The 21,625-nt window shown below is 42.3% G+C and overlaps 1 protein-coding gene and 1 long non-coding RNA gene across 2 annotated transcripts; one reads left to right on the forward strand and one right to left on the reverse strand.

Annotated features, from left to right (window-relative positions):
- Positions 1-95: 95 nt before the first annotated feature.
- Positions 96-1,967, forward strand: LOC135677743 (uncharacterized). Its single transcript, XR_010514743.1, has 3 exons — positions 96-250; positions 1,268-1,471; positions 1,577-1,967. It is a non-coding gene; the product is annotated as an uncharacterized LOC135677743 (long non-coding RNA).
- Positions 1,968-2,420: 453 nt separating this feature from the next.
- Positions 2,421-21,411, reverse strand: LOC103988533 (zinc finger CCCH domain-containing protein 45). Its single transcript, XM_009407082.3, has 7 exons — positions 20,947-21,411; positions 18,780-19,265; positions 11,033-11,195; positions 10,780-10,890; positions 6,860-6,928; positions 4,244-4,330; positions 2,421-3,654 (listed from the first exon to the last, which is right to left on the reverse strand). Exons 1-7 carry the CDS (start codon positions 21,321-21,323, stop codon positions 2,794-2,796), a joined length of 2,154 nt encoding a protein of 717 aa, XP_009405357.2. The 5' UTR covers positions 21,324-21,411; the 3' UTR covers positions 2,421-2,793.
- Positions 21,412-21,625: the final 214 nt, after the last annotated feature.

Genomic DNA, 21,625 nt, shown 5'->3' on the forward strand with positions numbered 1-21,625 from the left:
AGAGTGGGTGTCGACTCGCGAGGGATAAATACGTAGTTTGAAAGACGAATAGGGGTATTTTAGGGAACAAATGGCCTTTTATGTTTTCTGCTTCTCTTCCTCTTCCCAATACATTCTCTGTCTTCTCTTCCGACCAATTTACCCTCTCCGTCCCTTTTTCTTACCGAATTCTCTCTCTCTCTATCTATCTATCTTCTCCGACATTTGGATCTCATAGCTTCTGCTTCTGCTTCCGCCGGTCATGGCGTCGGTAAGTGCATCTCTTTCCCGCGCATTACCTTCTTTTGATGCTTATTGGTCGATTAAACCTTGGAATTAGTAAAGTTGCCTTCTTCCTCGTCGGAGTTAATTCTTGGACATGAATAGGATGTCGGTGTAGTTCGTTCGAATATTGGATTTGAAGAGGTTATTGGGTAAGGATATACGATAGCCTTCATTGTGTCCGTAGATGCTGCAGAAGACGAATTGGATTGCTAGTTGTGTGTGGCATATTGTTCCCTCGAAGGTTTGATGTTTTAGATTGTATGTTGAAGCTGGTGGTATCAATTAGAGTCATGTCGGTATCCATTAGGGCTTTGCCCCCGTAATTTCTTTCTGGAGTAGTTGCAGCTTGGGTCATTGTTTCTTGTATTGCTTGTCCAATCGGAACACATGCACAATTGGCATGGATATGATATTTTCTTCTCAAAATTGGAAGCTTTTTTTTTGTCCATAAAACAATCAACTAGCTTTTAGTATAGTTAAATTAATGAACTAGATTTATGGAAATGGTATTCGTGCTTGCTGCCAAGTAGCTTCTTTTTGACATTTGTATGAACATTTTTGTTCATACATTTGAGCAACAAAGCTTTTCTATGCTTGTTTTGGAGGTATGGTTGTGTATTAATCAAACAGTTGATCAACACAAAAATGTGAAACGAGAATACACCAAGCTGCATTGTTTTCAAGAAAAATCTTTGTTTCTCTTTTTCCTCGATGCAGGCAGTCTATGTTCGTTGTCTAGATCTTCTATTTCATCCTCTGTTAGTTCTTTCCTTAGATGCCAATGGGTACACGACGTCATGAATCACTTGAAAAACTGCAGTGCACACTGCATTTAGATCGATCCTTCTAGTTTGTCTGTGATTGTGGATACGGAAATGATGTTGCATGTCTTTGTCGATGCTGTTTATCTTCTTTCGCAATTTGCTGTTTTTTATTTTATAGTGCTCTGCAGCTTTGTTCTGCCATGACATTCACAGATTCTACGATTAATGTTTAAATGCAGCAGGAGAAAGGTCGTCCACTGCCCAAGTTCGGAGAGTGGGATGTAAATAATCCTGCTTCGGCTGAAGGTTTTACTGTCATATTCAACAAAGCTCGGGACGAAAGGAAGACACCTATCGTTAACTCCGGTGCCCCAGCTTCACCAAGAAGAAATGATGTAGGTGGTCTGAATCCAGATCCCACCTATCAATATCCAAGAAAGAGTGTATGCTTCTTTCTCATGTCTCCCATTTAAGATTAACCGTAATGTGGCAATCTAAATCTCCAACTCTTAATCCATCTCATAACTGCTTCACAAATCTGGATTCAGAGTAAATGGTTTTGCTGTGGCTGAGTGCTGGAGCTGGAGCAACAAGAGACTTGGTGCTGTAATCTCATGGCTAAAAAGACGAGGGCGGCCGATGTCAGCGTGTAGCTGCTTCCTGTAACAGTGCTACCATGTCTCATTCTCCTTATATATATGTGTGTTACATATAAACAAAAGAGGAGTGATGGATGGAGACCATTTTTCTTTTCTGGTGACACTGTTTAGCTTTGTTATAACCGTGTGATCTAAGTGGGAGGATAATGATATAGATGCGCAACAATCATGTTCAGCTTGTCCTTGCTCCATCCACAAGAAGCTAAGAGAAGAAGCTATACATCAGCCTGTAGATCGACACCAGTGTTTAATAATACAAAGAAATGGTTTGTTTGTGATATCTTATTGATTTAGTCGTTGTTTATGCTTTTGTGACAAGACTGCTCTGTGTGCTTAAGACCGAACTTTCTGCTACCATGCAATTCTTCCATTTCTAAGTATCAATATCAGGCGGCAACGATAGAGTCCCTCCCATACATGACTTCGATTTCCAAGTGTCAAATGTTTTGTTTAAAGGATAATTTTGTGTTATTTTTTTCCTGCAGCTAATCAACGAACCAATGATCGATTCGGTTGATGTAGCATCCCATCTAATCTATAGCTTATAAGCATCACCTGTTCAAGAAATCAGAATGAGGACTTCCAAGATTGTATCTGCGGCCACTGCTCATGGGGTAGCAATTATGCAATTATTCGCAGATATTGACCAACAAATCTATCGACAACAAAGGAAAAGCAACTTCAGCATTACCGAAAACAACCCAGAAATTGAATTCGAGGAGAAACTTCATCGGGAGGCATAAATCTGCGTTGAAATTTGCTGCGGCTGATTCCAATCTGCAGGCCCTCAACAACTCGAATGATTGTACAGGTCAACATTTCAGCATCCTATACAGAACTCTACAGAAACAAGTTTAGATGGCAGCGTTACCCTGCATTCCCGCACTAATTTCTATCGTTCAAATACATAACCTTTCACTGCTCTAACATAAAGATTTAGTTCCAACCTTTTCTGAGCAACATACTCCATTTTTGTAGTACAAATATTACAAACATTGTTGAGAGGGCAAAAAAAGAGGAAACAATCTGGGTACATCTCCAAAAAATGTCCTGAGCAAGAAGCTGTGACGTCCATGTTCCTTCACACCGAGTTGATGTCTGATTCACTAGTCCAAGGCAGCTTCCCCCTCGGACACACGATGCTTCCTCTTCACATTGCCATGCCTCGATCGTCTTGGTGCCATCTCATCCTCGCTCTCGCTCTCATCATTTTGTAAGCTTCTTCCTGCACCGTATCTATCCTCGGGAGCCTTTTCACCTTGCCAATACCCTGTGTCGTCATCCACTCCACCAACATTTCCCACCATCTCCTGGCCCCTGTTGCCCTGATCAGATCCAGCCTCATATCTGTCATTTCTATCACTAACTGGTCTTCTATGATCCCTCTTGGCAGCCCGATTATTCAGTGGAGGTGGAGGATGTAGGAAGGGTGGTACTCCTACAGGACGATTGGATCGGCCAATCCCAGCCATTGGCATGCCACCCATATATGGAGCCCGACCAGGTCCCATCATCATCCCAAGGTTGCCCATTGGGTAGACAGCCCCTGGCTGTGGGGGCCTACCAGGAAAGACTAAGCCCGACATGTGGCCTGCTGAAAAATCACCAGAAAATCTTGGCCCACCAAATGGCGGAAAGATCCGAGGACCAAAAAGATCTGGTGCAGCAAAACCATCAGCATAACCAAATCCATCAGCCCCCATCATAACTGGAGGGAAGCCTCGAACACCAACCACGGGCCTCACTCCACGTACCAGTGGCATGTGTGGTTGCCACATCATCCCTCTTCCCCTTCCTCTCCCTTGGGTGGCTTGGCCGCTGCTCTCATCCTCCTCCTCACTTTCCTCTTCCTCCTCTTCCTCATTGTCCTCAAACAGGACAATATCCGGATTATCTGCAGCCTCGTCTGCACCAACTCCCTTGGCCTTTTCCTCCTCACGTTTGGACTCTGCAGCTATCAGCATTGCCTGAACCATACAATACAACATCAACACTAAGATACGAATTCTGAGGAAAAATGAAAAGATAGAAACAACTACTGTCATCCAAGCATAATTCACATCGATAGGTGACTGAGATGCAAATGATCTACTAAGTTAGCCAAATAGCAGAAAGTACCAAGTGAAATGATTAAATATTTTAGCATATTGACCATGCAGAGAACTATAATACTACATGAAACAATAGGCAAAGATTATATAACATGCTAAAATTTATTGATCTGAACTGAATCTACCAGAAAAAAAGAATATGGATACTTGAAGGCTATTCAAGCCTAAAATTGTTGACAGAAACCATTGAGTTGATTAAGGATCCAACAAAATCAAACAATTTCATGATTTTGACTGTCTAACATTAATGTATTTTGCCAGACCTGTCTATCTTCACAATAACTACTCATCAGAGTTTACTTTAATTATGATTTTTTTATATTTACACAACCAAACACATCCTAGCTCAACTCTAAGAATTTGAATTACTTGAGAAATGAGAATAATGCAATTGAAATTGGAAAACATTCCAATAGTGACATTAATTGAAAAGGAAATAGCACACCATTAGTTCACCATCCGGCTCGAGATAAAGCAGTGAGGCCAACTGCTCACCAATAAAAGGCTCCAACTCTTGGCAATCTCGACTTATCTGCAATTAAATAAGAATCCAAAAGGGAAATTGATGTCTTAATGGCAAACATCTTATTCCAAGGGATAAAAACTAAAAAATCTCCAAAATACAAAAATCAACAATAAATTGTATATCACAACTATTTGGGATAGAGTACGGATCCTTTTCCTGGACATTTAGCTCTGTTGAAGACAATATTACTACTAAATCAAAAGTAATTATTTTTTAATTCTAATAAATTGTCTTAGGTGTTTCTCTATAATTGATTCACCTCATCTACTGTGAGGAAGAGGAGAAAAATAGGAGAAGAGGAAGAAGAGGGGAAGGATAAGACAAGAGGAAGCCAAACAAAACATGAATACCAGGCTCAGGTGATGGGTTGATAGCGGCAGGCGATTCAAGCATAGGGCCGGCAGTATGCAGGCAAGCACACAGGGGTGTGTCAGGGGGAGGGGTTAAGGCTAAGTGATTAAAGAAAACAATTCAATAAAATCCTAAACTGGATAGTAAGGGTTAGCAGAGGTGAGCCAGTGATTGTGCTAGCATGGCAAGAGTACAGAAGGGCAGAACATCACGGAAGGGGTTAAGGTTAAGTGATTCGAAAAAAAAAACAATTCAATGAAAATCCTGATCAGGCTTCCCACCTGGTTCAGGCCTGGTAATGGGCAAATTGAAGCAGACAAACCAATTTGCAAGGGTTATCGAGCAGTAAACCTTATTTTGACCCTGGACCACCCAAGATGGGATGATCTACATCACAATATTTACCTGGAAGAAAAGGATATCACTACAAAAGATAATATTTTATATATCACATAGAATTCAAAACTTATCCATCTATAACTTTGGAGATAACATAGCTAAATTGCAGGATAATGCAAAGATAAACATAAAGAAATTACTTGAAAAGAGCACTCATGGTATTTGGAGCTGATTTTAAATCTCATGGCGGCATCATATAAAATCAAAACATGGGCTACATCCTATCCTCCCATCTAACGTCTTATATGGCAGTGGACAATGAACATTACAAAAATGATGGAAGATAACAAATATGATAGTTTAAGCAGATAGTAAATGCAATAGGAACAAAGTCTTGTCTCTTGTTTCACTCTCATTGTCATAGGCTTCCTTATTATCTTTCCTATCTCAATATTCCTATTGTTTCTCCTTCCTTTTCTGGTGCTCCTCCCCTCTTCTATTTCTTCTTCTGACAATGTCAAATCGACCAGAATTGGTTAAAATCAAACAACTTCATTTGAGTTTGATAAATTTTTCACCAAGATTTCTGATTATAAGCCAGTCAAAATCAAGCGAAATTGAACCAACCATAGATAATAATGATACAAATCATGCATATCACATTGGAATCAACCAATGCCACAAATCATGGTCTTACTCACCTTTACAAATCAGATTTTTTTTCAAGTACACTCTAGATTTCTTTACTTTGTTCTTTCATAATCTTTGTCCTCAATATCCTCCAACTTCCTTTCCAATTATTTCTTTCATCCACTGCATCATTGTCTCCCCATGATCAAACAAAAACATCAAAAATTTTATAGTCCACAAATTGCAACTAAGCGAAAAGGCTAACCTTCCAATTCCCACTAACACAGAAAATGACATCACACTCCCATTTTGATTGGGAAACTGATGCCATACTTCCATGAGATGGGTCTAGTTTCCAATTCTTTATAATTATTCAATGAGCATTTATCTCTATCAGTATGTCACATATTTTAAAGAAGATAGATCCTAATGATATTTGAAAATGAGAAATCCTGATGGTGGTGTGTCATGGCATGTGCAGAAGAGCAAGATGAAAAAAGGGAACCTTTCAAGGACATACAAGGGCATAATGGTAACATTGTAATGGTTGCTCTAGACGATGAAAGAAATATTATGTCATGTTTGTTGCCTATAAAGGAGTTCAAAATCTACGAAAGGCATAATGTAGGAGCACGATATAAATCTCGATGAAGGATTTTAATGATAATGACATGAGAGGGGATTTATAGAAAAATCCTAAAAATTTAGAAGTTGATTTTGAAAATGCCACTTTTAAAAACCTGACTTCTGGCTTCATCCACTTAAAGAAAAACAAATAGAACCTAAAAGAAACTAATAGTATTAAGTGCATTATAAATTATGATAACCCCTTATTTTTGTTAAAGAGTTACACAAATTAGGGTCATTTTATTAAATTTAAGCAATCAGTTGAGAAAGAATATGAATAGTTGATATAACTAGTTCAGAAATGCTTCACAAAGTCTTTCAAACTACAATTCAAACAAGATAAAAGAACAAATTTATCAATATTGTAGAAATGGAAAAAATAAGGAAGGAGTTGTTTTACTTTTGATCTTTGATACTTCAATAATTTCAATTAGCATGGACTTTCACCGATGCTTAAGTTTCTATAGAACATCCTACATTGTACTGCATTTCATCCTCCCAAGACTATTTTCAATTTTTCCATATTTAAGAAAGCAAATCATTGGACAAAATTTAACTTAAATTACCAGATGGGATTTTGTGTCATACCTTCACTGGGAGGTTGTCATTATATGGATTCCTGAGATGATGAGTTTTATTGAAGGACAACTCACAAAGCTGAAACATGAAATAAAGTCATGAGTAAACATAAGAGGTTCGTGTCTTAACTCATCTATTTGGAAAAGGAAAAGACTACATCACAGCCATATAATAAAGGTAATAGCAGCATTTTTTGCATGTTACACAAAATACAGATGACTAATTCCAGGAAAATATTAAGCAACACTAAGTTCCACAGCTACCTGATCATGTTTCAATGAGAATCATTGTGTGAATAATGCATTCAAATTGGTTTCCATCAGCGATTTAAAAAGGCGCTCGGGCGCTCGCCTAGGCGCTTGGGCGAGGCGAGGCGAGGCCCGAGCGCCTCGCTAATCTCCCAGGCGGCGCGCTTCAAATAGGCACTGCCTGGGGACTCGCCCGAGCCCAGGCGCTGGGTGCTTCGGGCGAGTGCCTGGGTTAACTAAGGCGACCGAACCAAGATTTTAGGTCTGGTTCAGTCCTAGTTCGGTCTATGATGGTTAGTTGGTTCAATCGAACCAACTAAAGCTAATATAAGTGACAAACAAACCCTAACCCTCGTCGTTGCCGATCCCGATCCTGATCCCGCTGCTCGCCGTTGTCGCCGCTCGCCGCTGTCATCGCTCGCAAACGCTGCCGCTGTCACCGCTCGCGCCTCTCGCTGCTCGCCGCTCCTGCTCCCGCTGCCACTGCTCGCCGCTGTCGCTGCTCGCAAACACTGTCGCTGTCGTCGCTCGCGCCTCCCGCTGCTCGCCGCTCCTGCTCCCACTCCTGCTCCTGCTCCCGCTGCTCGCAAACGCTACCGCTCGCGCCTCCCGCTGCTCGCCACTCCCGCTTCCACTCCCACTGTCGCCGCTCACCGCTGCTGCTGTCGCCGCTGTCGTTTCCTCTTTTCTCAGTCAGCAGGCTCAGCACCCCTTTACACTTCCTTTTAACAGTATACGTATACTGTATACTGTTAAATGTTAATATTATTAAGTTTATTTGAAATGATTAATTTTAAATATTATTAATAGATTAATAATATATTATTTTAATTTTAATATTATTAATTTTTTATTAATTATATTATATATTTTTATATTTTAGCGCCTCGCTGCGCTCGGGCGAGCGCCTAGCGCTTCGAACGTTTTTGGACTTTGGCGCCTTTTGACGCCTAGCGCTTTTTAAATCACTGATTTCCATCAAATGGACAAGACCTTGTCTCAGATATTTTACTAACATGAATAGCGCTTCGGAACTCGCCAAGTGGATCGTCGCAAGTCCAGGAGTTTGCCGGAAGTCCACCGGAGCATTGCCGAAGGTTCGTCGGATGTTCGCCGGAAGCTCGCCGGAAGAAGCGATCGACGCACCGGAGCAAGTTGCAGTAAATGTCTTAAGAAATATCATAGTTAGCATGTAGATTAAGTTAGGAATGGGAGGTGATCCCATTAACTTAATCTGAGGGCAATTGGACCCTTGATAGACTCAAATTGGGCCGAATGGATCAACCCATTCGGACCAGAATTCCTGCTAGGCGATGGCACCGCCAAGGTTGGCGGTGGCACCGCCCAGGAGATGGTCTCCCAGGAAAGCTGGGAGGTGCAACCGCCCAGGTCAGGCGGTGGAACCGCCTGGGCTCAATCACCGAGCGAGACTGAGCGGTGGAACCGCCCCAGTCAGGCGATGGCACCGCCTGGGCCCAGTCTCCGAGCGAGACTGGGCGGTGCAACCGCCCCAGTCAGGCGGTGGCACCGCCTGGGCTCAGTCTCCGAGCAAGACTGGGCGGTGGTACCGCCCCTGTCAGGCGATGGCACCGCCCAGAGGCTCAGTCTCCGAGCTGCCAGGCGGTTGTACCGCCCCAGTCAGGAGGTAGTACCGCCAGGACCCCGGAAATCCGAGAAATGACATTTTTGAGCTCCAAATTCAAATCAGTTTGGGGCCTATATATACCTCACCCTTTCCTGCATAAAAGAGAACCGAAAGCTTGATCTTACTATGTGATTTTAGAGCTCAAAAGTGTTGTAAAGGCTAGAAGTTCTCCTCCATCTTTTTTTTCAAGTTTTGATCTTTCAAAAGAGGAGAGAAAATTCTGTAAGGGTTGCCTCCTAAGCCCGTCAAAAGGAGTGAAACTGTAAAAGGGTGATTGGCCTTCGCCTATTGAAGGAAGGCCTCTAGTGGATCAACCCATTATAGGTCAAGATTGACCGAACCACTCTAAATCTCGATTTGCATTTACTTTCTGTTCTCTATCTTAACTGCAAACTGCCTCCATAGCTTTAATTTAACTGCACTTCGCCTAATCTAAGTTAAAACAATTTTCGAATCGGCTTTCATACCGAAATCGCTTTTATCGTACGAACGTCGTTTTAAATCGTCGAAAGTTTTATGCTGCACTAATTCACCCACCCCCCCCCCCCTCTCTTAGTGCTCTTGATCCTAACACTTCTAATATTCCCACCACCTAGCCAATTCAGGTCTGTTAAGCTTACTCCTTTTATGACCTGGGTAATCAGAGATTTGAGTTCTGGAAATCGCATGTTCGGCTGGAAAGGTATTGCTACATATATTAACCCTTCTGTATCTTTTCAAATATCCAAATGTATTTTAAAATGAGAAGAGGGTTATTTGGTCTGTTTTTCTCACTAATCCTATATCTCATCTTTGTTTTTTTTTTTCCACATTTATTTTTGAATTATTTATCCAACAAATAGCATAGACAAGTTTAAGTGATTTAACTGAATGTCATAATGTCTCAAAAGGCAACCCAAAAGCATGACGTTCTCACCAATAAAGGATCCAGAAAGTGTCAATATGCAGCCTTGTTTTCACGGTTCAAGCCATTAGCAGATTGCAAAGAGCAACCACACTATGGTGCCAAGGCTCGCGATTGCCTTCTTCATGCAAAATCCAAACCTCCATCCACCTTGAATGATGAATCCAATTTAAATGCATGCATTGTATGTACATCTTGTTTGCATTCTTGTTCATTCCAAACAAATATTGTTACAGAATCGAGTATCCTTAAATTTTGGTCTCCAAGTTCCTATTCTTCCCATTAATGGCGGCTACCAATCTAGCTTCAGCTGTCTGATCTCTATCTGGGTTGAACCCTTTCTTTTCTCCCTCAGTTTACACAATTTGGTGGATGATAGCTTCCAAATTGTCCAAAATCTAGATATTATCCTCATTTCAATTAAGAAACTTCTATAATAATTTTGTTTGCCTCTTAAGGAATGACCAATTTTCAGACCAACAAATGCAGAAAATAAATGTTTTTTCTCATTTTATCTGTCATTGGTGTTCACATGGACACCACAAACTGATATCAGTGCATCTAAAACCATAAACAGTATCCTTCATCTGACCAGAAGAAAGACATGCCTAACCAAGAGCAAGGCACCATAACACACCATATCCAATCAGATTGACAGAAAAACCAGTCTGCATCATTTTACTGAGAGCCAGCCAATGCTCTTACATGTCAATCTGCTAGTCTGAAATAGGCCATCATATTGTATATTCTATAACTTCATTTTCCACAAACACTCATAACAAAAAGCTTGTGTTCAATGTAAAACTAATAGCAATCATAATGGAAAACATTTTTCATGAATAACATAGGCAAGAATGATTCTCCATTGTGAGAAGCTTCAACAACTAATGGAGACAAGTTCCCTTAGAAAGTTGAGTACAAAGGCTTCTAACAAATGTAATAAAAAGATTCAAGGGAAGCAAATTCTAAAACACTACGACATACTTGACTCTGCATTATGCAGAAAGGTAGAAATTTGAAAAAGGAAAATAGGAACAGCCATTTAACAAAAATATAAGACATTTTGATTGAGGGAAAGAATAGGACACCAATCTAAAGTTGCAGAACTTACATAAGGTCAAACTAATCATACCTTTAACCATTTGACTGAAAAATTTCGACCATAATGTGCAGTTCCATGAGAATATTTCCAATTCCCTCCACCAACTAAGCCACCGATTCTAGAGGTCATCTTAGCACATCCCTAATAAAATCAAAAACAATATTCTATGTTTCAGCCACAATTAGTTGATGATGCAATAAGAAACTGCTATTTGATTTTACTTCTGTTGCAGATCTACATAATGTTGTCCACAAGTAATTTCCTCAAGAAAAATATATGATACCTGGAAATGGCGAGTTTTGTTGATCGAGAATATTAAAATAACATTCTCTGTAGATTCAAATGCTTCATTAAGTTTAGGCTCATTACTCCTTTGAGTTGCCCACACACCCTGCTGGACAGATATTTCCAGATTTTCCCGATTGCAACTTTTCACAATAAAATACCTATTTTTTGAATAAAAACTTAATCAGAATTGCAATACTGTGTCTAGTCAAATCCATCCAAAAGATATTAAAAATATGAAGAATATAAGATGTGAAAAAATATGTATGATGCATATGGATTACATATATTAACCACTTCAAGGTGTAAAAATCCAATGAAGCAGAGAAGCACATCCTTCTCAGATAGTCTCAAGCTCAGAGAAAGAAGCTTTAAACTAGAAATGGATCACAGAAAACTACCATGTTCTCTATACCAGAAAAACATATAGAATATCTGCACATTATAATATCAATACTAGAATATTATACAACAACAAAGTACATACACACCAATTTCATTCTCAACTACTACACATTGTAGAGCATACACTACGGAAAATGTCATCTAGATCAGACACCTCAACAATCCACATCTTATAATCCAAATCAAAATGACACTCTATTTAACCTTATAGATAATGCAATACTCACCCGACTCAATCATTCTATTTACACACTGTTCGATGGCATTTTTATCAATAAATTATCATGATCATTTAAATAAATTTGATTAACCAGCTACTCCTACACTTCACAAAGGTGATCCAAATGTGCTGCAAAACAATACATTTAATCACTGAACTACTTCTGACCTTACCTATCTATCCTGTTCTATAGTCAGTGTTCACTGCCAACTAAGAGAGAAAGAAACCCCAAAAAATAAATTTACAAATCAAGGTACGAAATACTAAATATCATTGACAAAATGAACAATCCAGAATGGAGTCAACGTTAATCTAAATACAACTTGATTTGAATCTTTAAAGATAGTGTCACTATCAAGGTTTGTGATTTCATGTACCAGTATAATACCGGCCAAGGCTCAGAATGGTACAATGCCAATTCGGTGATACCAAGTATCAAGACACTGGTATGTCACAGACTTAGCTGAAATTGCTTAAGCCGTGAGGCACCATTGCGAAAAGTCACGGACTTAGTTGGAGTTGCCTAAGTCGTGATGCACCCTTGCGCCAACTTCTCGGACTTAGCTGGGATTGCCTAAGTCATGACGCACCCTCACGATATGCATCCGCAAAGGGTTAGCCAATTTGCAACCTCGCTCAGGTCCCGTAGGACCTATAAAAAGATAAAGTTGATTAATTCAAAATCGAGCAACGGACAAATCCCGACGTCTTGCGAAGAGGAAAGCTTTACAAGCAATTCAGCAAGCATTTTAAATGCAAGAGAGGAAGGAGAAAACAAAGACCTTAGAAGGCAAAACGAACAGTCGCAAGTCCACAAACAACTGCTCACCAGGTGTCGGGCGCGATGACAAGTTCCCGTCAAGTTAACGTACGAACTTGTGTACACCGATCAACGCTCAACCCTACCCCAAAGCCCCATCCCCCCTGGTGCCACCCGAGGGGTTCCAGGGTGTTGAGATGGCTAACGTTTCGTGTGCGGCTACGGTCTGCAAAAAACAGGTCGTGACATGCGAAAACGGACTGTCGTTTTGCCCAGCGTGGTGAGCGGTTGCACTGCAGTTTTGCCCAGCGTGGTGAGCGGTTGCACTGCAGCTCTGCGAACTGTCGTTGCTTATATTTTTCAAGTAAAAACACACAAAACAAAGGCAAAACATGCTATCAAGCATTTGTACAAGAATGCAAAAGTGACGAACGGTTCGTTGAGCAAAGATGTTGCAGGTGCACGACGACCTTTCGTGACATTCTCCCCCACTTGAACTATCGACACCCTCGTCGACGCTTGTTGGTAGGCTTTGATGACTGCTACTTCGTGTCGTATGGCGTCTTCAGGCTCCCAACTGGCTTCTATTCAGAGAAGTTTTCGCCACTTCACTAGGTATTTGGTTTGCTCTGCTCCGTTGGGTAGTTTTGTCTTACAATCCGCTAAAATAGTTTCAACTCACTTCTCGTAGGAGGCTCTGGTGGCGGTAACCGGGTTGGAACACTTTGAGAAGCATCTTGCGGATCTGAGCGATAGGCTTTCAAGTTGCTTACGTGGAAGACATTATGAATTTTGAGCCACGCCGACAGTTGCAACATGTAGAAGACATTGCCTACCCTACTAATAATTAGGAAGGGTCCTTCGTACTTGTGCACCAATCCCTTGTGCACTTTTTGCCTAAAGAACTAGAGTGATGGTGATTGGAGCTTCACCAACACCAAGTCGCCAACTTTAAACTCTTGTGGTCGCCTTCCTAAGTCTGCCAACTTCTTCATCTCTTTAGTCGCCTTTTCTAAGTAAGCCTATGCAATATATGCATTTCGGTGTCATTCACTCGCAAAGTGATATACTGACGGATTACTCCCAGTATAACCAATCGCTAAGGTGTGAGGAGTCGACGGCTGCTGTCCTGTAACGATCTCGAAGGGGCTCTTGTTAGACACAAATCTCCGTTGCAAGTTGTAGGAGAATTGGGCAATGTCCAATAGCTTCACCCAATCCCATTGGGTGATTGCTCACGTAGTGCCGAAGATATTGCTCAAGGAGCGAATTTATTCTTTCAGTTTGGTCATCTGTCTGACGGTGGAGGTTTATGGAGAAGTATAACGTGGACCCTAGCAATTTGAATAGCTCGGTCCAGAATCGCCCCAAGAACCGAGCATCTCGATCACTGATAATATTGTGCGGGACTCCCCAATACTTCACCACATTCTTCATCATCAACTTGGCCGTCTGCTTTGCTGAACAGTGTAGGGGCGCAACAGTGAATGTTGCATACTTTGAAAATCGATCGACCATTATGAGTATCAATCTGAGTCCCCCTACGACCGTTCGAAAAGCTTGATATGAAGTCTAAGAAAATGCTCTCTCATGACCTTTCTGGTACGGGCAATGGCTCCAAAAGTACCATCGGCTACCGCTGCTCTACCTTATCTTGTTGGCAAGTAAGGCACAATGAAACATATTCCTTCACATCAACCCCCATCTTCGGCCAATAAGAAGGCCCTCTCCACGAGAGCCAATGTTCGGTGAATACCCAAATGTCCAGCCCAAAGGGAATCATGACACTCTCTCAAGAGTTCACGCCTCAAATTGTCCACTCGAGAAACATAAACCCTATTCCCTTTGTTGTAGACGAGTCCCTCCTGGACCCAAAATCGTCGTGTCTTGCCTTCTTTGATTAGTTGCATCAGGGTTACTGCTTAGGGATCACTGTGCAGTCTATCCCTGATTCTAGAAGGAAAGTTAGAGCGCAACTGACTTGCTTGGCCTCTGCCTTCTAGCTGCATGGCATTCACCAACTCCACTTTTTGGCTCAATGCATCGACCACAACATTTGCTTTTCCGAGCCTATACTCCATTGTCATATCGAACTCAGTCAGGAAGTCCTACCATCGTGCTTGCTTTGGGAAGAGTTTATTTTGAGTTTGGAAGTAACTCAAAGTGATGTTCGTCTTTAGCACAAATCGTGATCTGAGAAGGTAGTGCCGCCAGACTCGTAGACAGTGGACCACCACCATCATCTCCTTCTCATGCACCAAATACCGTCACTCGGTCTCGTTGAACTTGCGGCTCTCATAGGCCACCGGGTGACCCTCCTGCATGAGTACTCCCCCAATAGTGAAGTTTGAAGCATATATATGGACTTCAAAGGGCGTCCCATAGTCCGACAATTTGAGTATCGATTCTTCCAACACAGTATCCTTTATATCTTAGAATGTCGCTTCACATTTGTCAAACCATCGCCATGGCTGCTCCTTCAACAACTCCGTCAATGGAGATACGCGCTTCAAGTACCCAGCTATAAAGCGCCGATAGTAGTTGACGAAACCAAGGAATGATCTAAACTCCAGTACTTCCTTTGGTATTCGCCATTCCGCCACAGCTTGCACCTTTTGATTTATCCATCCAAATAGAACCATTACCGATTCGATGCCCCAAGAACAAAATCTCCATTTGAGCAAACTAGCACTTCTCCCTTTTCATGAACAAAGTGTTCTCCCTGAGGACCCTAAGAATTGCTCGAAGGTGCTTGACATGCTCCTCGAGCGTTTAGCTATAAATGACGATGTCGTCCAAGTAAACAACCGCAAACTTATCTAAATACTCCTTGAATAGTTTGTTCATGATAGTACAGAATGTGGTTGAAGCGTTGGTTAAGCCAAAAGGCATCACCAAGAACTCGAATGCTCTATACCTGGTTACATAGGTAGTCTTCGCTTCGTTGCCTTCGGCAATGCGCACCTGCCAGTACCCCGACTGAAAGTCGAGTTCTAAGAAATACTTTGCTTTACCCAATAGGTCGAACAAGTCCGTGATGAGCGGGATGGGATACTTGTTCTTCACCGTCATCTTGTTTAGGGCCCGATAGTCGACACATAATCGGAGGCTCCCATCTTGTTTATTTTGAAAGAGAACTGAAGCTCTGAATGGTGCTTTTGAACTGCAAATGAGACCACCGCTTAGCAGTTCATCTAATTGCTTCCTAAGTTTTGCCAACTATAGAGGAGCCATGCGGTATGGTGGTCTCGCTGGAGGCTTCACTCCCGGCTTTAGCTCGATACGATGATTCACGCCTCTGCGTTGTGGCAGAGTTTTCGACAACTCAGGCGACATGACATATGTGAACTCCTTCAAAATGTTTGTCACCACAGCAGGTTCATGAATGTCCTCCCCATCAAGTGGCTCCAACTTTACAATGGCCACAAAGGTTAGATCTCCTCTTCACACCCCCTTCTTCAATTGTAATGCTGATATTTGTTATGGGTCTTTGGCTCCTCCTCGAGAAACAGGAACCACGCAGGGGTGGTCGCCTCCCATTAGACATAGGGAGTTTAGGAACAGCATTAGCACCAACTTCACTGCATGCATGAACTCCATTCCAAGAATCACTTGGAAGTCGTCCAGTGGCACCGCCATCATATTTGTGCTTTCTCTCCACGTCCCGATCTTGATGGGTATAGCCTTCGCTAGTCTAGAGATACGCTTAACCTCCGAGTTCACTGCCTTTATCCGACTTGGGTTCTTCTCCAAGTTTAGCCCAAGTCGCCTTATTTCTCTGTCAGCAATGAAATTGTGGGTGGCACTCATGTCGACCATTGCACGAGTTGTTCGGTCATTGAGCTTGATGTCCACATACATCAATTCGTTGCTCCCTGCTTTTTGTGGCTTCGTCTTCAAGTTCTCCCCCACTTGACCCCGAAACACATTCAACAAATGCATTGCTCTCATCTAGGGCCCTTGCGACTCCTCATCGTCGTTGCTAGATACTCGAACTAAAAGCGACGGCCCTGCCCTTGTCCAATTTGGGAGGGTGGATTGAAGCTGTTAAGGCATTAAGTGCTTGTTTCTATAGGCACTCCCTCACCATATGTGATCCTCTACACAAGAAGCATCCGCCAAGTTTTAGAGCCTTGCCTTTTGAGCTTGGCCCTTTATGGGAACTCTTCTTTTATTCGCCACCGGACTCCTTCCCTCCAGAATATTTCGATGGGCGATTTCCTGAAGATTATTTCTTTTTCCCTGAGTCCTCCGAGGAAACAAAGTCAGTGAGCCTTTCCGTGGCCGCAATTGCTCCGATCACATCGATGACATTCCTTTAATGCAATTCCTGTTGTACCAATGGCTTGAGGCTATCGAGGAAGCTAAACAGCTTATCTTTTTCGAACATGTCCTGTATGTCCAGCATCAATGCGAAAAATTGCTTCACACAGTCCCGAATGGAAGTACTTTAGCGGAGTTGTCTCAGCTTCCACCTTACAACGAACTCTATGTTCTTGGGTAGGAATTGAGTTCTCAACTCCCGCTTCAAGTCCTCTCATGTGTCCACTCGACACCAACCTTATTGGATCTCCTCCCAACAGGTTCGCCACTATAGTTTTGCATCCTCATTCAGATACATGGTTACTATCGAAACTTTGATATCTTCATAATCGAGCCTTGTAGCCCAAAAGTACTACTCCATGTAAAACAAGAAATTCTCGAACTCCTTTGCATCCTTGGCACCCCTGTAGCAATGAGGCTCAAGTGCCCTCAAGTTTTGTAGCGACGCAACACAAGTGTTGCTCCCTCCTGCATTTAGTGCCATTATGAGTAATATCACTCTAGAAGTGAGTTTCGCCACGACTTCGTGCAAATGTCGCACGGAGTCCTTGGTGTCTTCCGTGAGTTGATTGATTAGGGACTCAACCTTGTCGATTCGAGATTCAACTTCTTCTTGCGAGCTCTCTACCCGCAAGAAGCCTTCATTGGCCTTGGTAGAGTTCCTCCAAACTCGCTTCAAGAACATCCAAGCGGGTTTCCGCCGCTAAGTCTTTCCTTGTGGCTCTTTTTTTCGGTTGGTGCTCCAGATTGCGCCTCCTCCGCTTGCGGAGAGTAGCCAACTTCTCGGTCGTCATGTTCGCTGTTGTGCTCCTCCTGAGCGGCTCCAACAGCATGAGAGCGAGTTTGCACTTGCAACCCACCTACGGATGCTTGGGGCAATGGTCTGGCTTGCCCCGTCTTGCTTGATTCGCCACGATGCATCGCCATGGCGAGATTGCGAAGTTTCTTCGCTATTTGCTCAAATTGCTTGCCGCTCTGATACCACAATGTTACAGACTTAGCTGAAATTACCGAAGTCGTGAAGCACCCTTACGGCAAAGTCACAGACTTAGCTGGAGTTACCTAAGTCGTGATGCTCCCTTGCATCAACTTCTCAAACTTAGCTAGGATTGCCTAAATCATGACGCGCCCTTGCGATATGCGTTCGCAAAGGGTCAACCAATTTGCAACCTCGCTTAGGAACCTATAAAAAGATAATGTTGATTAGTTCAAAAACGAGCAACGGACAAATCCCGATGTCTCGTGAAGAGGGAAGCCTTACAAGCAATTCAGCAAGCACTTTGAGTGCAAGAGAGAAAAGAAAGAAAGGAGAAAACAAAAACTTTAGAAGGCAAAACGAATAATCGCAAATCCACAAACGACTGCTCACCGAGTGTCGGGCGCGATAGCAAGTTCCCATCAAGTTAATGTGTGAACTTGTGTATACCGATCAACGCTCAACCCTACCCCGAAGCCCCATCCCCCCGATGCCACCAAGGGGTTTCCAAGGTGTTGAGATGACTAACATTTCACGTGCAGTTATGGTCTGTAGAAAACAAGTCGTGGCACGCGAAAATAGAGCCATTTTGGGGCAGTTTTGTCCGATGCATTGAGCGATCGCACTACAGCACTGCGAACTGTTGTTGTTTACATTTTTCAAACAAAAAACATATAAAACCAAAGCAAAACATACTACCAAGCATTTGTGTAAGCATGCAAAAGCGACGAATGGTTCGTGGAGCGAAAATGTTACAGATGCGCGACGACCGTTCGTGACAGGTAGGTACTGAATTCTGGAAAAACCTGAAAAAAAAGGCTAAAAAAGAACAAGAAAAGGGAACTGCCTGGTACAGGTCCTGTACCTGGTGTACTGGGTGATTCAGCCCCTTTACCAGATTGTACAGCCCTATACCAAGGAACATGCCTAGAACCAAGTGTATCATGCGACTTGCCCTGGTCCCTGTACGGTGCACAAACTGAACCGTACTTAACGGTATTGCAGACCTTCATCACTATAAGTTCTCAGAAATCATAGAATTTTAGACATTCCAAACACACCTAGATTGTCCCTGAGGGAGTGGAGATGCAGTTCTGGTTGATTGATTTGATGAGACATTCATAATTCCAGGGACCTGGTTCTCTGTTGGTGGGGGTGGTGGTTGCTGTTGCTGTTGTTGTTGTTGTTGCTGTTGCTGTTGCTGTTGTTGCTGATATTGTTGTTGTTGTTGTTGCTGCTGCTGCTGATGAGACTGCTGCACTACTAGGGACTGTGATGGTTTTACATCTGATGGTTCAAATGAAGAAGCTGGTTTAACTGCTGTATTCTGATTATGTAACCCAGGAGCTGATGACAACTGATTCTTATCCAGTTGTTGGTTATAATTAGTGTTTCTGTGGTGATAAAATCTGTTTGAAGACCCATAACCAAAAGAACCCAGATGTTGTATCTTCTGGAGAACCTCTTCTACAGGGGGAGGAGGCCCAGGAAGCTTTGCATGTCGATACCGACAATCAGGTCCATTGGGGCAGAAACCAAGTTTATACCTGCAAAGGTAGTGTCACAAACTTAACTTAAGTTCCATAATGCCTAACAAACTTCACATAAATTGAATATTGGTCATGAAAAATAAGATAAAACTACCATATTTTGACCACAAACTTAACTAGATTCCCAAGATGTCCTGCAGTGAGGTGATATATGCAGCCGATGATTAATATACAAATAATGGAACACCCAACTGTTTGCAAGATTAAGGATTCATTGGCATCATTTCTGTTTCTTCCATATTTTTCAGATGAAAAAAACATGTCTCTTACAGAAAAGAAGTGGCATGAAAATGATAAATGGGCAACTATTGTCAGATCTTCTAAGGACACCTTTTCATAGAAGGTGCCCTATTGATTTTTGTAACCTTTTATCCTATAACAGGGAGGGAAACTATTCTATTCAAGTTGTTATTTCTAATCCTTTTGGTAAAAAAAAGAACATTGTTACTGCTACTTATGATATTTCAACTCCTAAAATTTCTAGAACTGAAGCTAAGAACTGAAGACCATATGAGAATTTCAAACCCTCTTCTCAAGCACATAAACAATTCTCTTATGCCTTTTTTCACCTCCATCTTCTATCTTTCCTTCCCACCCTATTCGATTCTTGCACCAGAAGCTCAAGACATTATCATCAGTAGTCCAAACAGTGTTAGTTTCCATTAAAACAATATTAAAACGCCTGTATTGACTACACTGTACAATTATACATTTCTATGTTTTTTTCACTCATTCATGCAATCCCAGTATTGTGCTGCTAGGGGCTAAAAAAATAGAAATAAAGTCCAAAAGTTGAATGAAACTTCATAACTGGCGCCAGCATTGCAGCGAGAGAAATGGAAACAATAAAAAGGATGATATAGTACTAACAGGAATGTTCAAGCTCAACACCATGCAAGCAGAATCAAACACTAAATGAATTTTTATATAACCTGAAGCAGATTTAGTTTGATATAGCCAAAACTTTCCATATAAATTTGGTTGCAATGAAATCCTTAATAGAGTAGGAATAAGGTTGACGTGGCTGCAACTTCTGAATGTTTGGATAAGTAAAAGTTATTTCCCCTTTGTAGAAAGGAGACCCTACCATTGTTCTCCTTTTTTCTTATTTTCTTCTAAAATCCGTCTCTATTCTTCTCTCTACACTACCCGCAAATCCTCTTTGTAGATATGAATAAGCTTACATATTTCTCCTCTTTTGTCCTTCTTGCCCTATTTACTGTAATCACCTTACTGCATCATGATTTGCGGGTTTTGCTGTAAAGTGTATTCTGTTGGTTTTAATCCGAACACTTCGTCCCTTAAATTGTCTCATCTGTGATCTCTTTGTTAAGCCAAAGGACCAGCTTTATACCGATGCTCCTAATTCCATCTGCTGGGAGAAACACACAACAAGAACAGTGCTTACATAGGAAGATAAAGAAAATGAAGGCCATCGTTAGATGCCTCCAAGAAACCACTGTCATACTTGATGTAGATGAAGAAAAGAAGGAAATTAGTCGACATCAATCAAAAAGCAAAAAGTTCAAAACGCCAAATCATAGGCGACCAAATTGAAAACATATACATCTTCAAAAAAAAAAATTAAAACAGGAGATCCATGGCGTCATGAAGTGATCAGGAAGATGATGCTACCAATCATCAAGCTACGCAAAAAAGATTTCGTTTTAATACGTACATATTGCACTCCTTGATGTCCTCGTTGGTGTGCTTATAAACGCAGTCCTGCTCGCGGCACTCCCCGTAGAGCCGGAAGAAGCGGCAGACGGGCATCCGCTCCTTGTCGTACTGGTGGAGGAAGCCGCAGGCATCGCCCTTCATACATAGGCCACGGAGCCAGTGACGGCACACCGTCTGCCTGAAGCTCCGCCGCCCAGGGACATTCCCAGCTGCTACGGCGATCGGATCGGCTGCGCCAGAGTGAGGGACCGCTCCCGCGGTCGCCGCTGCGGCGGTGGGATCTGCCGGCGCGAGGGGGGCGGCGGCAGCGGCGGGAGCGGCGGAGTCGAGGCCGCCCTCGAAGTCGAAGCTAAGGGCTCCTTCGGGGTCTTCCATGAAGGCTCCGGCCGAGTCTTTTGTGGCGATCTTGGGGATAGAATTAGGGTTAGAGGTTTAAATCTCATGTTCGAGGAGACGACGGAGAAAGAGATCAGCTGTACGTGTCATTTCATCAACCTTCGTTGCTACGGGAAGGAGAGGTGGGACGGGAGTGGGTCCCAGATCGACATGTTAACAAAAGGCAGGTAAGCGCGGGTGCAAGAGAGTTATGGTGAGAAACAGAGAAAGGTTCTTTCGTATTTATTTTGACGGTAGAGATTAATTCCTCACAGATATCAAACGGCGTTCCGGAGCGAAGG

The sequence above is a fragment of the Musa acuminata genome, chromosome BXJ1-6 (assembly GCF_036884655.1).
Source record: "Musa acuminata AAA Group cultivar baxijiao chromosome BXJ1-6, Cavendish_Baxijiao_AAA, whole genome shotgun sequence".
Classification (NCBI taxonomy): Eukaryota; Viridiplantae; Streptophyta; class Magnoliopsida; order Zingiberales; family Musaceae; genus Musa; species Musa acuminata.